This window comes from Dendrobates tinctorius, unplaced genomic scaffold (assembly GCF_039654945.1).
Source record: "Dendrobates tinctorius isolate UK_male_01 unplaced genomic scaffold, ASM3965494v1 ptg000022l, whole genome shotgun sequence".
In the NCBI taxonomy this organism is placed as follows: domain Eukaryota; kingdom Metazoa; phylum Chordata; class Amphibia; order Anura; family Dendrobatidae; genus Dendrobates; species Dendrobates tinctorius.
The window spans coordinates 10916873-10930480 of NW_027361690.1; the positions used below are offsets into that span (position 1 = coordinate 10916873).

At 47.8% G+C, this 13608-nt stretch overlaps 1 protein-coding gene across 2 annotated transcripts in view; it reads right to left on the reverse strand.

The window, feature by feature from the left end:
- The window catches only part of DMXL2 (Dmx like 2), a 224507-nt gene that overhangs the window by 40068 nt on the left and 170831 nt on the right, over positions 1-13608 (reverse strand). The window contains exons 33-37 of one of the 2 annotated variants that reach the window (XM_073568442.1): positions 5270-5387; positions 4268-4330; positions 3713-3799; positions 1215-1336; positions 860-995 (exon numbers count right to left, since the gene is read on the reverse strand). In XM_073568442.1, the coding sequence (XP_073424543.1) occupies positions 860-995; positions 1215-1336; positions 3713-3799; positions 4268-4330; positions 5270-5387 (526 nt within the window). The remainder of the gene's footprint in view (positions 1-859; positions 996-1214; positions 1337-3712; positions 3800-4267; positions 4331-5269; positions 5388-13608) is intronic. The other variant, XM_073568443.1, reaches the window with a different exon arrangement.

Consider the following 13608-nt stretch of genomic DNA (forward strand, 5'->3'; position numbering starts at 1 on the left):
AAAATTAGGGGCCTCGGCTTGCACTCGGGTCGGCTTATACTCGAGTATATACGGTAACTACTTTCCTTTGAAATCAGAGGATGTCCAGCAGGGCCATCAGCTTTGAAGTGGAAGAATCTAGCATGATCCAGTTACACCCATATACTGTTAGCAGAAATCTGGCCAAAAGTGGTCTTCATAGCCAAAAAGTCGAACCTTTGACATGTAAACGAGACCAAATGACTCAACTATGTACAAGAACATAGGAACTGGGGAGCAGAAAAATGGTAGCAGGAGACCTAGACTGAGGAATCAAAATGTAAAATATGTAAATAATAATAATGTCTGTAACCAACAGTGAAGCATGGTGGAGGGTTGTAAGTCTGGGGCTGCATTTCAGCAAACGGATGTGGAGATTTAGTCAGGATTAATGGTGTCCTCAATCCTGAGAAACAAGCAGATACCTATCCATCATGCAGTACAACCATGGAAAAGACTGATTGGCACAAATATGATCTGCAGCAGGACAAGCAGCTCTGATCTCATGTGAAATTGCATGACGTGATAGTTAGATTAGCACAAGCCAACATCCACAGAGGTTCTGTGGTTAGTAACCAAGATGTGCAAGTGTACCTAAAAGAATTGATACCATTTTCAAGGTAAAGGGTGGTTACACCAAATATTGCTTCATTTTGATTTCTCTTTCCTTCATCCATTTTAGTTTGTTGATTGATAAAAAAAAACCTAAACATTAATGCTTCTTTGAAAGTATTCTTGCTTACCTTCCTCACACTTTTGAACACTACTGTAAAAATAGAGCAACATCATATTTATTAAATATTTTACATTTATATATATGTAAACTGCAAAATGTCCCTACAATGCCAGCTCCAGTGCTCGTCTGTCCACTCCCGAGCCAAGGCATGGATGAAGACTGCATCTGTGCCAGGTGGAAAGGAGTCCCACCTGACTGGTGAATGGCTGTAGTAGACCCTCTGAAATCAAGGTCATCAGAACTATGGAGAGAAAAAAATAGTGCAATCGTTAGATTTTTATTTTTAAACTGTTTTCCTTTATGAACACATGTTGTTTGGATATCGCTATCACAATTTATAATGGATTCTCAGCAAGTACCAGTGAGGTAGACTTTTATGTAGCTCGCCAGGACTTGCTGTGAAACCCCAGACTAAATCAGTGAGTTATATAAACAATAAGAGAGTGTGAGAGCGTCTGACCTTTTAGATTCTCTGTCATATTCCTCTCCAATCCATATATAAGGCTGAGCAGCCAAAAGACTTGACACGTCCAGCTCTTGCACATCATGTGTAGAAGCCAGCACAATTTCATTGTTGTTGGCCTTAAAAAGAAAAAAAAAAAAATTACTGTATATACTCGTGTATAAGACGAGATTTTCAGACCATTTTTTTGGGCTGAAAGTCCCCCTCTCGTCTTATACACGAGTCATATACCTGGGGGTCGGCGAAGGAGGGGGAGCGGGGGTGTGAGATCATACTGACCCCCCGGCGCCGTCTCTGCAGCCCCCCAGCTTCTCCATTGTCTCCCTTCCCTGCCTTCAGCGGTCACGTGGTACCACTTATTAAACTAATGAATATGCGCATATTCATGAGTTTCATGAGCGGTATCACGTGACCACTGAAGGCAGGAAGGGAGACAGTGGAGAAGCGACGCTGCAGAGACCGCGCCAGGATGGGCGAGTACAGCGATATTCACCTGTCCCCCGGTCCATCTCTGCTCACGCTGTCTGCTGCTTCCTGTGTCCGTGACGTTTAGCCAGCAGGGGGCGTGGTGACGTGGTTAGTGCGCGCCGCGCCCTCTGCTGGCTGAACAGGCACTGACAGAGGACGCGCAGACAGTGGTGAGCAGTGATGGACCAGGGAAAAGGTGAATATCTCAGGTGCTGGGTCCTGAGCAGGAGAGGCGAGTATGGCATTTTTTTTGCAGCATATGGGGGCATAATATATGGGGGAATAGTCTATGGAGCAGCATATGGGGGGCATATTCTATGGAGCAGCATATGGGGGGCATAATCTATGGAGCAGCATATGGGGGGCATAATCTATGGAGCAGCATATGGGGGGCATAATCTATGGAGCAGCATATGGGGGGCATAATCTATGGAGCAGCATATGGGGGGCATATTCTATGGAGCAGCATATGGGGGGCATATTCTATGGAGCAGCATATGGGGGCATAGTCTATGGAGCAACATATGGGGGGAATAGTCTATAGAGCAGCATATGGGGGCATAATCTAAGGAGCAGCATATGGGGGCATATTCTATGGAGCAGCATATGAGGACATAATCTATGGGGCAGCATATGGGGGCATAATCTATGAGGCAGCATATGGAGGCATATTCTATGGGGCAGCATATGGGGGCATATTCTATGGGGCAGCATATGGGGGCATAATCTATGGGGCAGCATATGGGGGCATATTCTATGGGGCAGCATATGGGGGCATAATCTATGGAGCAGCATATGGGTGCATATTGTATGGGGCATATTCTATGGAGCAGCATATGGGGGCATAGTCTATGGAGCAGCATATGGGGGGGCAAAGTCTATGGAGCAGCATATGGGGGCATAGTCTATGGAGCAGCATATGGGGGCATATTCTATGGAGCAGCATATAGGGGCATATTCTATGGAGCAGCATATGGGGGCATATTCTATGGGGCAGCATATGGGGGCATAATCTATGGGGCAGCATATGGGTGCATATTCTATGGAGCAGCATATGGGGGCATATTCTATGGGGCAGCATATGGGGGCATATTCTATGGAGCAGCATATGGGGGCATATTCTATTGAGCATCATATGGGGCATAATCTATGGAGCATCATATGGGGCATAATCTATGGAGCATCATATGGGGCATAATCTATGGAGCATCTTATGGGGGAATAATCTATGGAGCATCTTATGGGGGAATAATCTATGGAGCATCTTATGGGGGAATAATCTATGGAGCACTATATGGGGCATATTATTCTATGGAGCATTTTATGGGGCCATTAATAACCTTTGTGCAGCATTATATGCGGTGTGTTTTGTATGGAGCATCTTATGGGGCCCATCATGAACTGTATGGAGCATTATATGGGGCTCCTGATTCAATATGGATATTCAAAAACATTTAACCTACTGATGTCTCAATTAATTTTACTTTTATTGGTATCTATTTTCATTTTTGAAATTTACCAGTAGCTGCTGAATTTTCCACCCTAGGCTTATACGAGAGTCAATAAGTTTTCCCAGTTTTTTGTGGCAAAATTAGGGGGGGGTCAGCTTATACACGAGTATATACAGTAAATCTTTATTCTTCGACTAGCATCCCAATACTTATGATAATAGCAACGTCAAAAATCGGTGCCCATAACCCATCATTTTATTGAACAGTCTGTGAAAACTGCAATATAACCCTTTCTATACCTCTAAATTTGCGTTCTCTACATATGATCACCTGTCCTATAGTCTTCTTTAATGTTATTTTTTTTCCACTTTCCACACATGTTCAAAGAGCAAACGTTAATGCCACAGAATCAGCGCCCCATATTTTCTTCTTATTTGATCTTCGGTAGTGTTTAAATGATGTTTATGTCAAGTTTTAATTGTTTTAAATAAAGTGAGCTACATTTTCTTGTGCAATAAAACTGTTCTTCGCAATATATAAAAGAGGAAATCTATCCGGTCATTTATATTCACTTACCTTATTAATCGCAAAAGCCATTATTATATCAGACTCCTTGTGAATGATTTTCGCTTTTCCACCTGGATAACCAAGATCAGCTTCAACCTACAAAATATATATATATATCTGTGCATCACCTCAGTGACTCTGGGAACAAACTTTCTTAACAGACATGTATACAAAAGATTATGTTAGTGCGGCTGAAGTTCACATGTGCCAGCATTTTAAGGTTAATAGAGTTTCATTAATATGTTACTTGTTAGCCCGACATACATGTATTCCCCCCAGGAATTAACATAGAAAGTTAAGAAAGGTCCTGATGTCCATCAATCAGGGGCGGTCAGGTTTTGCTGACGGTTGGCACATTGCTGTTCTTCGCATAATTCAGGAGTGAAAAATTGGAAGAACTTTTGAATGTAAAAATATTAGTGCAAATATCAAAGCACATGTTGATAAAAGCATGGCATAACATCAGCAATAATAAAGTAGGAGAACAAACATACATAAAATGCTGGTATAAGTGAACACAGAGGTGAGTACGAGAGGAGGACGAGTCTTTGTAGGACATACTACCTGGATTTTCAGAAGATCTGCTATGGAGGCTACTCTGATACGCTCCGCACTGTCTTCTACAGACTACATGACACCACAGAGTCACAAACACGAAAAACACATGCACAAAGAAACACACATAAAAAAAAGAAAATGTATGAGACATTCCAGGTCACTATTAAGGAACAATCATATTAGCATGACAAATAGCGGTGTGATGCCTTGCCGTGCACTGGAAATGCAGGTCTAGAGCATCAATACAAAAAAAAAAAACAAAACAGATAACACAAAATAACAAGTAGTAATAATACAAAATGGATTTAAAAATGGAGAAAATGAAAATATAAAAAAAAGAGGCAAAAATGGTAAATAACTGCAGGGTGGAAACACCATAGTTACACAGATGTTTCCGTAACTCTTAGTTTCGCTAGCAGAATTTAACATTTACATTATTGGCAATTCTGGTTTGGACACAAGGCAGGTCCAGTTTTTGGCAATGCTTTCTAGTAATATATGAAAAAAATGAATGAAGGGACTGTCCACTACCCGGAAAACCCTATTCTGAATCCCTGAGTTTCCACCCCCTCCAAAACAAACTTGAGGCTTATCTCCGATGCTGGTGCTGTTCCTGTGGTGTTGTGATGTGAACGAAGGAGGGATGAGTGAAGCCAGCGCTAATTGGCAGAAGGGGTCGCGTGGCAATGTCATGAGACCCTTGGGAAAGTCAGTGCCCAAACTGGTGGAACATTTTACTGGGAGGGTCATAGGAATTCAGAAGGGAATGTTTGAGTAGTGGACAACCCCTTTAAGGCCCTACAGGTGCCTGAAATCCATCAGAACGCTCTGTTATAATGGATTTTAATACAGTTATGTAGATGGTATTCGGATGCCGAAATCTGTTTCTCTGCATAGGGTACAAGTGCAGCTGCGCATGTCCGTGCATTCCTGGCGATGAAGGGTAAAACAATACAAAAGGGATGCTGGACATACAAGCCAAAACTACAGCACATGGAGTACGAATACCTCACTCTGTTTCCTCTTCTTGGTAAAAATGTATCGAATAAAGGTTTCCTGGAGAAGTTCTTGTTTGACTAGGTAATGCCAGAGCCGCCTAACTGGAAGCGCGCTATATTCTTTGGATCTGAATAAAAAAAAAAAAAGCGAAGTTAGAGATTATAAACAACAAAAATTCACAATAAATTCACACTAACATACCGAAAATAACTGCGCCTCTAACTTTTTAAACACTTTTATGTATAAAGAGAATTTACCACCAATCTGGGGCTGCCCTTTTTATTTAACATGAGAGGTCCCCAAAAGGGCGAGATCTCACTCTTTGTACCCTGTTTCCCCGTAAATAGGGCGGCCCCCCGAAAGTAAGGCATGCTAGGGGAAGCACTGTGCCTGCTAATATAAGGCACCCCCCCCCCCCCGAAAATAAGGCATACCTTGTTCTGTGCATGGGGCATGCAGTCATGTCTCGCTCCCGCTCTCCCCGCTCTCCGGTGCCCGCCACTGCAGCCGTGCTGTTCGCAGGAGTTAATCACAGCCTCGGAGCTGTGTGCCGATCTCCGCCCATGAGCCCTGCGCCAATAACAGCGCAGAAACTATGGGCCAGCTGACGTCATCCATAGCCTCTGATTGTTCCTGGGCTGTGATTGGCCCAGGGTTCCTGCGCTCTGATTGGCCCAGGGTTCCTGCACCACCCCAAAGCACTGAAAGCAGCACCGCGGAGGAAACCAGTAAGGCTAGTTTCACATTAGCGTTTTTTTGCGCAGCGCATCGGGCGTATAAAAAAACGCAAAGAAAAACGCAAAACAAACGCGCGTTTTTTTAACGTCATGCGCACGCTAATGCGTCAAAAAACGCAGCGTTGCTTGCGTTTTACATGCGTTTGCGTTTTTTATGCACATGCGTTTTTAGGTGTGACATTTTTTCCATTGTCTAGAGAACATTCTAGACTTGTTTAACTGAAAAACGCATGCGCAAAAAAACGCAACCGTGCGCAAGACCATGCGCACACATGCGTTCCCATAGACTTCAATGTGTTGTTTTTGCGCATTCCGTGCGCAAGCGTGCGCATGCGTTTTTTTGCCGAGACAGGGCGCACCAAAAAATGCAACATGTTGCGTCTGGCGCGAAAGACAAAAAAACGCATGTGCACGAAAACGCAAGTGTGCGCAAGACCATGCGCACGTCATGCTAAACATAGGTGCGCAGCGCGCATGCGCACGGGTGTGCACGATGCGCTGCGCACAAAAGCGCAAATGTGAAACCAGCCTAAGAAAGTGAAAGTGTGTGTATGGGGGTGTGTGTGTGTCTTTGTAAGGGTGTGTGTGTGTGTGTGTAAGGGTGTGTGTGTGTGTGTGTGTGTGTACGGTACACACATGGGAGGCTGCAGTGGGATACTGTGATAATTGGAGGCTGCAGTGGGATGATGTGAGGCTGCACTACTGTACTGTAGAATGATGGGGGCTGTAATAGAATGATGGGGGTGCTGTATTGGGGATGGTAAAGGGATGATGAGGGCTGCAATGGGATGATGGGAATAATTGGGGCTGCAAAATGATGATGGGGCTGCTACGGTAAAGGAACTGCTGTGGGTGATTAGCGGTACAGTCTCCAGAAAGTGTGTGGGTGCCATTTTAGAGCCCTTATGTTTTGTGGCCCTGTGTGGGAGTCAGGCAATTACAGTACTGTACCGTAGTGTGTTACTTTGATTTGTTGTCTGCTTTTCTGCTGAACGGTGTACCGTAAAGTACCGTACTGTAAAAGAAATACCATAAACAATGGTGATACGGTATATTTTTACCCCTAGACATGAGCGCTAAAAGAAAGAGCTATTCCGTCGAGTACAAAAAAGGAATCGTGGAAGAATCTTGGGGCAAAAATCTTACTGAATTCTGCAAAGAGAAAATGTTGAGCGTCCGATTGGTCCAAAAATGGCGAGCAGATTACGGTAACTTCAGTCAACAAGTGGACAGCGGAAATGCTAAAAAGCTCAAGGTTGGATCTGGTCGGCAACCATTATATTCCGAGCTGGAAGACCTGATCTGTGACTGGGTTGCTGACAGGAGAGCAAAGACATTGGTTGTGACTAGGGCTCAGATTCAAGAATTTGCCCTTGCAATGGCACCACAGTTTGAAATTGCCCCTGAAGAATTCAAGGCATCACAACACTAGCTGGATAACTTCCTTCAACGAAGTGAACTGTCTTTGAGAAGATCCACAACACTCTTTAGGCTGGAAGATGCTGAAATTATTAAACGCGCATTTGCACTCAAGACCTTTGTTGATGACGCTGACTTCCCTAAATACAATCTTTCCAACATGATTGCCATGGATGAAACTGCAGTGTTTATGGGCCAAGCATCTCAAACAACAATTGAATAACGAGGTGCCTCCTCAGTGTACGTTCCCTCCACTGCTTATGAAAGTGCACGTTACCTGTATTTTGGCGATGCGTCTGGATGGCACTAAAGTCCCACCTTTACTCATTTCAAAGGGCAAGACAGACAAGATTGAACATGTTTCAGGCATTTATATTCTTGAAAGTCTTAGTTACTCACCGGTTAACGGTATTTTTCGGAGTCCATGACAGCACCACCTGAGAGAGGGGATCCGCCCTTCTGGAACAGGAAACCTACAGATACAAAAGGGCGGCACCTCTCCCACGCATCAGTTTGATTACAGAGCACAAGAGGACCTCCAAGGTTAATGCATGATTTATGTACAGTTCTATTATCTAATTATTTATCACCAGTGGACATATAACAAGAGGATGAAGTGCGCACCCAAATTAAACTAAAGGGAGGGAATATACGGGTGCTGTCATGGACTCTGAAAAATACCGTTAACCGGTGAGTAACTAAGACTTTATTCGGTCGTCCATGACAGCACCACCAGAGAGAATTACAGAGAGTAATAACTACTTTTGGGAGGGACTACAGCCTGCAGTACCCTTAAACCAAAGGAGAGGTCTGCGGAAGCACCCAGGTCTAGCCTATAATGACTATAAAAGGTGCTCGGAGAGGACCAAGTAGCCGCCTTACATATCTGGTCAATGGAGACTTCCAATCTCTCAGCCCACGAGGTTGCCATGGCTCTGGTGGAATGCGCCCTCAGCTTCCCAGGTGCCGACCTGCCTTTTGAGGTGTATGCTATTGAAATCGCCTCTCTAATCCACCTGGCTAGTGTATTTTTTTGAAGCTCTAAAACCTTTCCTAGGGCCTTGATGGGAGACAAACAGGGCATCATCTTTCTTCCAGGGATCGGTAACTGCCAGATATTCTATGAGGCATCTCCTAACATCCAGGGTATGTAGTTTCTCTTCCTTCTCATTAGCTGGATTAGAGAGGAAGGATGGAAGGACTATTTCCTGTGTCCTATGAAAGCTAGAAACTACCTTAGGTAAGTACGCTGGATCAGGCCTAAGTATTACCCTATCGTCTTTAAACTGTATATAAGGAGAACGCCTAGATAATGCCTGGATGTCGCCTACTCTACGAGCTGACGTCAGAGCTACCAGGAAGGCTACTTTGAGGGACAGGTTTTTTATGGAAGCTGATGAGATAGGTTCAAATGGAGCTTCCGTCATAGCCGTGAGGACTAGGTTCAAGTCCCACGGCATGAATCTATCCTTCACTATTGGCCTGGATCTACCTGCCGCCTTAATGAAGCTACTGACCCAGTAATTACCCGCGATGTTGCAGCTAAAGAAGGCCCCCAAGGCTGATACTTGTACTTTAAGGGTACCGGTGGAAAGCCCCATGTCCAGACCTTTCTGTAGAAACTCATAGATTTGAATTATAGGCGCTGAACATGGATTTTTGTGAGTACTCACCGTAAAATCCTTTTCTCCGAGACGCTCATTGGGGGACACAGAGACTGTGGGTGTGTGCTTCTGCCGTCTGGAGGCCGACACTAAGTGTACAAAAAAAGAGTTAGCTCCTCCTCCGCCGCATACACCCTCGCCCCTAGGCCGGGCGTAACTCAGTTTAGTGCATAAGCAGTAGGAGAACGCGCCTTAAACTCAGGCAAGAAACTATATGTCTGAAAAAGGGGGCCACCCTAAACCTTGTACAAGGATTTGTAAAACTCAAAATAAGTAAGAGCCAACTGGCTGATAGGGTGGGTGCTGTGTCCCCCAATGAGCGTCTCGGAGAAAAGGATTTTACGGTGAGTACTCACAAAAATCCATGTTTCTCCTTCGTCTCATTGGGGGACACAGAGACTGTGGGACGTCCTAAAGCAGTCCTCTGGGCGGGATCTTAGCTCACCCAATCCCTGCTAATTTGCGCCCCTGATTAGAGGTGCGCAACTGCTGCCTGGAGAATCTTTCTTCCCAGGCTTGCATCCGAGGATGCCTGGGTATGTACGTTATAATGTTTGACAAACGTATGAAAACTGGACCAGGTAGCTGCTTTGCATACCTGCTCCGCTGAAGCCTGGTGTCGTAGTGCCCATGAGGCACCCACTGCCCGTGCCGAGTGAGCCTTGATCCCTGCCGGAACCGGCGTGCCACTGATTTGATAAGCTTCTTGGACCGTCAGGCGAACCCATCTGGCCAAAGTCGCTCTGGACGCAGCGAGCCCCTTCCTCCGACCCTCTGGAACCACGAATAGAGCGTCTGTCTGGCGGAATGGCGCCGTCCTCGTCACATACCTCCTAAGAGCTCTTACCAGATCCAGGGTGTGCAAAGCCTTCTCTACCCTGTGCACCGGTGCCGGACAAAACGAGGGTAAGACGATGTCTTCGTTGATATGAAATGCAGACACAACCTTCGGCAAGAAGGGGGGAGCTGGCCTTAAAACTACCTTATCCTTATAAAAGGTTAGGAACGGTGGTTTACAAGATAAGGCCGCCAATTCCGAAACCCGCCTAATAGACGTTATGGCTACTAGAAAAACGACCTTTCTGGACAGGTAAGGTAAGGAGACCTCTTGCAATGGTTCGAAAGGGGCCTCCTGAAGGACTCTGAGCACCAAATTCAGGTCCCATGATTCCGTCGGCGCTTTATAGGGGGGTACTAAATGTGCGACCCCCTGCATAAACGTCCTAACCTGCCAGACGGAAGCGACTTTTCGTTGGAAAAGTACCGACAGGGCCGAGATTTGCGTTCTGAGGGAACTCGGGGCCAACCCTGCGTCCAGCCCTGCCTGTAGAAAAGCCAGTACGTTGGGGATCGAAAAAACCAGAGGAGCCACTTCACGATCCCTACACCAACGGAAGAAAACTTCCCAAGTCCGATGATACACCCTCGCTGAGGAAGGCTTTCGGGCACTCACCATCGTGGCCGCCACATCGCGTCTGAATCCTGCCTGTGTTAACAGCCAAGATTCAATGGCCACGCCGTCAAACACAGGGCCCCTAAGTTCGGATGGCAGATCGGCCCTTGGGACAGTAAGTCCGGCCGATCTGGAAGACGCCAGGGTACGTCCACCACTAGTTGGACCAGATCTGCGTACCAGGCCCGCCGGGGCCATCTGGGGCCAGCAGAATTGCTGGAACCTTCTCTCTCCTTATTTTCCTGATAACTCTTGGAAGCAGCGGTAGCGGGGGGAACAAGTACGGGAGACGAAACTGGCTCCACGGGAGCACCAGCGCGTCTGCTGCGATTGCCTGCGGATCGAGGGATCGAGCGACAAACCTTAGCACTTTGGCATTCTCTCTGGATGCCATAAGGTCCACGTCTGGTGTCCCCCACCGTTGGCAGATCTGTTGAAAGATCTCGGGGTGCAGGGACCATTCCCCTGCCGCGACCCCCTGTCGGCTGAGAAAATCTGCCGCCCAGTTTTCGACTCCTGGAATGTGCACCGCTGAAATTACCACGCGGTTCTTCTCCGCCCAACGTAGTACCAGTCCGACCTCGCGCATGGCTGCCTGGCTGCGCGTGCCCCCTTGATGGTTGACATATGCTACTGCTGTCGCATTGTCCGTCTGGATGCGCACCGGCCGGTGTCTCAGGAAACACTGGAAATGTTGTAGGGCCAATCGTATTGCCCGTATCTCCAGAATGTTGATCGGGAGAACTATCTCCTGAACGGACCACCGCCCCTGGGCTATGTGACTCTGGAAAACTGCCCCCCAACCTTGCAGGCTTGCATCGGTCGTCACCACCAACCATTGTTCCGGGGGAAAGGGTTTCCCCTGGACCAGAGACGAGTCGCGAGTCCACCACCGGAGTGAACCCCGTATCAGCGGAGACAACTTGCACCGATGACTGAGAGACAGCAGCCTCCGGTCCCATGCTGTCAAGAGCGCATGCTGAAGCGGACGGAGATGGAACTGGGCAAACGGGATTGCTTCTATCGCCGCCACCATTCTGCCCAAAACACTCATGCCATACCGGATGGATCTGGAGCCCGGCTGTAGAAGGTTCCGTATCCCTTGCTTGATTTTTTGCGCCTTGTCCTGAGGGAGGATCACCAGCCCCCGGGAGGTGTCGAAAATCATGCCCAGGAACACGATTTTTTGGGCTGGAACTAAAGACGACTTGCTCCAATTGATCAGCCAGCCCAGACGGGCCAGGGTATCCAGAGTAATACTGACATTGTCCTGGCACTCCTGAAACGACGGCCCCTTTACCAAAAGGTCGTCCAGGTAAGGTAACACCGTTATGCCCCGTGCATGCAGGATGGCCATAACCACCGCCATTATCTTTGTAAAGACTCTGGGGGCAGTGGCCAGACCGAAGGGCAGAGCCACGAATTGGAAGTGACGTCCTCCGATCGCAAATCGCAGGAACCTCTGGTGTGGGGGGAATATCGGAATATGCAGATATGCATCCTGCACATCGATTGAGGCCAGGAATTCCCCTGGATCCATGGCTGCAATGACCGAGCGGAGGGATTCCATCCGGAATCGCCTGACCCTGATGAATCTGTTTAGGATCTTTAGATCCAGAACCGGCCTCACAGTCCCGTCTTTTTTGGGGACCGAAAAAAGATTGGAGTAAAACCCCTGCGACTCTTCGCCCTGCGGCACTGGGGCGATGACCCCTTTGTGCTGTAGCGATGTTACAGCCTGTAACAAACTCTCTGCCTGCGCATCTGTTTTGGAAAGTCGCGAACGGAAGAATCGCTGAGGTGGCCGTCCTACAAACTCTATCTTGTACCCGGACGATACAAGTTCTGCCACCCAAGTGTCGCGTGTCACTGCGACCCAAACGTGGCTGAACCTTAGTAGGCGTCCGCCCACTCTGTCGTCCGTAGGTACGGAGTGCCTCCAGTCATTTAGCTGGAGGCTTTTGGGGCTTGGCCCCCTTCGCTCTGGGTAAATGGCCTCGGCCTCTACCCAGCGGATTGGCCCTGTAAGAGACTTGTTTTTCCCTACTCTGGCCATCGTTTGCGGAGGAGTACGCCCTGGCCGAAGTCCCCCCCCAGGGGCTACGAAAGGGGCGAAAACGCCTCTGCGTTTGCCTGAATGCCGGGCAACTTCTCTGCTGCGGAAGGAAACTACTTTTACCCCCTGTGGCTTCTGAGATAAGCCTATCCAGCTTCTCACCGAACAGTCGATTGCCCTGAAAAGGCAATGAGGTTAAGGATTTTTTAGAGATAGAATCCGCTTTCCACAGTCTCAGCCATAATGCACGCCTAATGGCGATCGCATTCGCCGCCGCCACCGCCGAGCACTCGGCCGCGTCTAGTGAGGCGCTGACAAGATAATCACTTGCTCCTGACATCTGATTTGCCACTTCTAAGACCTCCGCGGGGAGATCCCTGTCCTGGAGGGCCTTATACAGAGCGTCCCCCCACGAAACCATGGCCTTAGCCACCCAAGTCGCCGCAAAGGAGGGGGCCAGAGCCGACCCTGCTGCTTCATATACCGAGCGGGCAAGCCCGTCCATGAGGCGATCAGTTGGGTCCTTTATAGAGGAAACACTGGGTATCGACAATAGCGATCTTGATGCTAAACGTGATACCGGAGGGTCCACTACTGGCGACTCTACCCAAGCCTTATGGAGCTCAGGGGGAAACGGATACTTTGCCTGCAGCGCTTTTTGCATTGCAAAACGCTTATCCGGGTGATCTCTATGTTTCTGGACTAGCTCCTCAAACTCCGGATGCGTGGCAAATCTTCTATGTGGTCGCCTGGATTTCTTAAAAGAGACCTTGTGACCTGAGACTGTGGGCACATCGTCCTCGATCTCTAATGTCTGGTTGACTGCCTCAATGAGACTGTCCACCGAATCCTGGAACCCCAGACTTTCTAGATTCCAGGCCTCTTCCTCCTCTCCTTCATCCTGATCGCTCCCAGAGCTCAGAGACGGGGAACGGGATGCCCTAATACCCGCCGCCGAAGCCCCGGAGGGTCCGGCCGACGGGGAACGAACCCTTTTGATATGAGCCTGCCTGGTACTG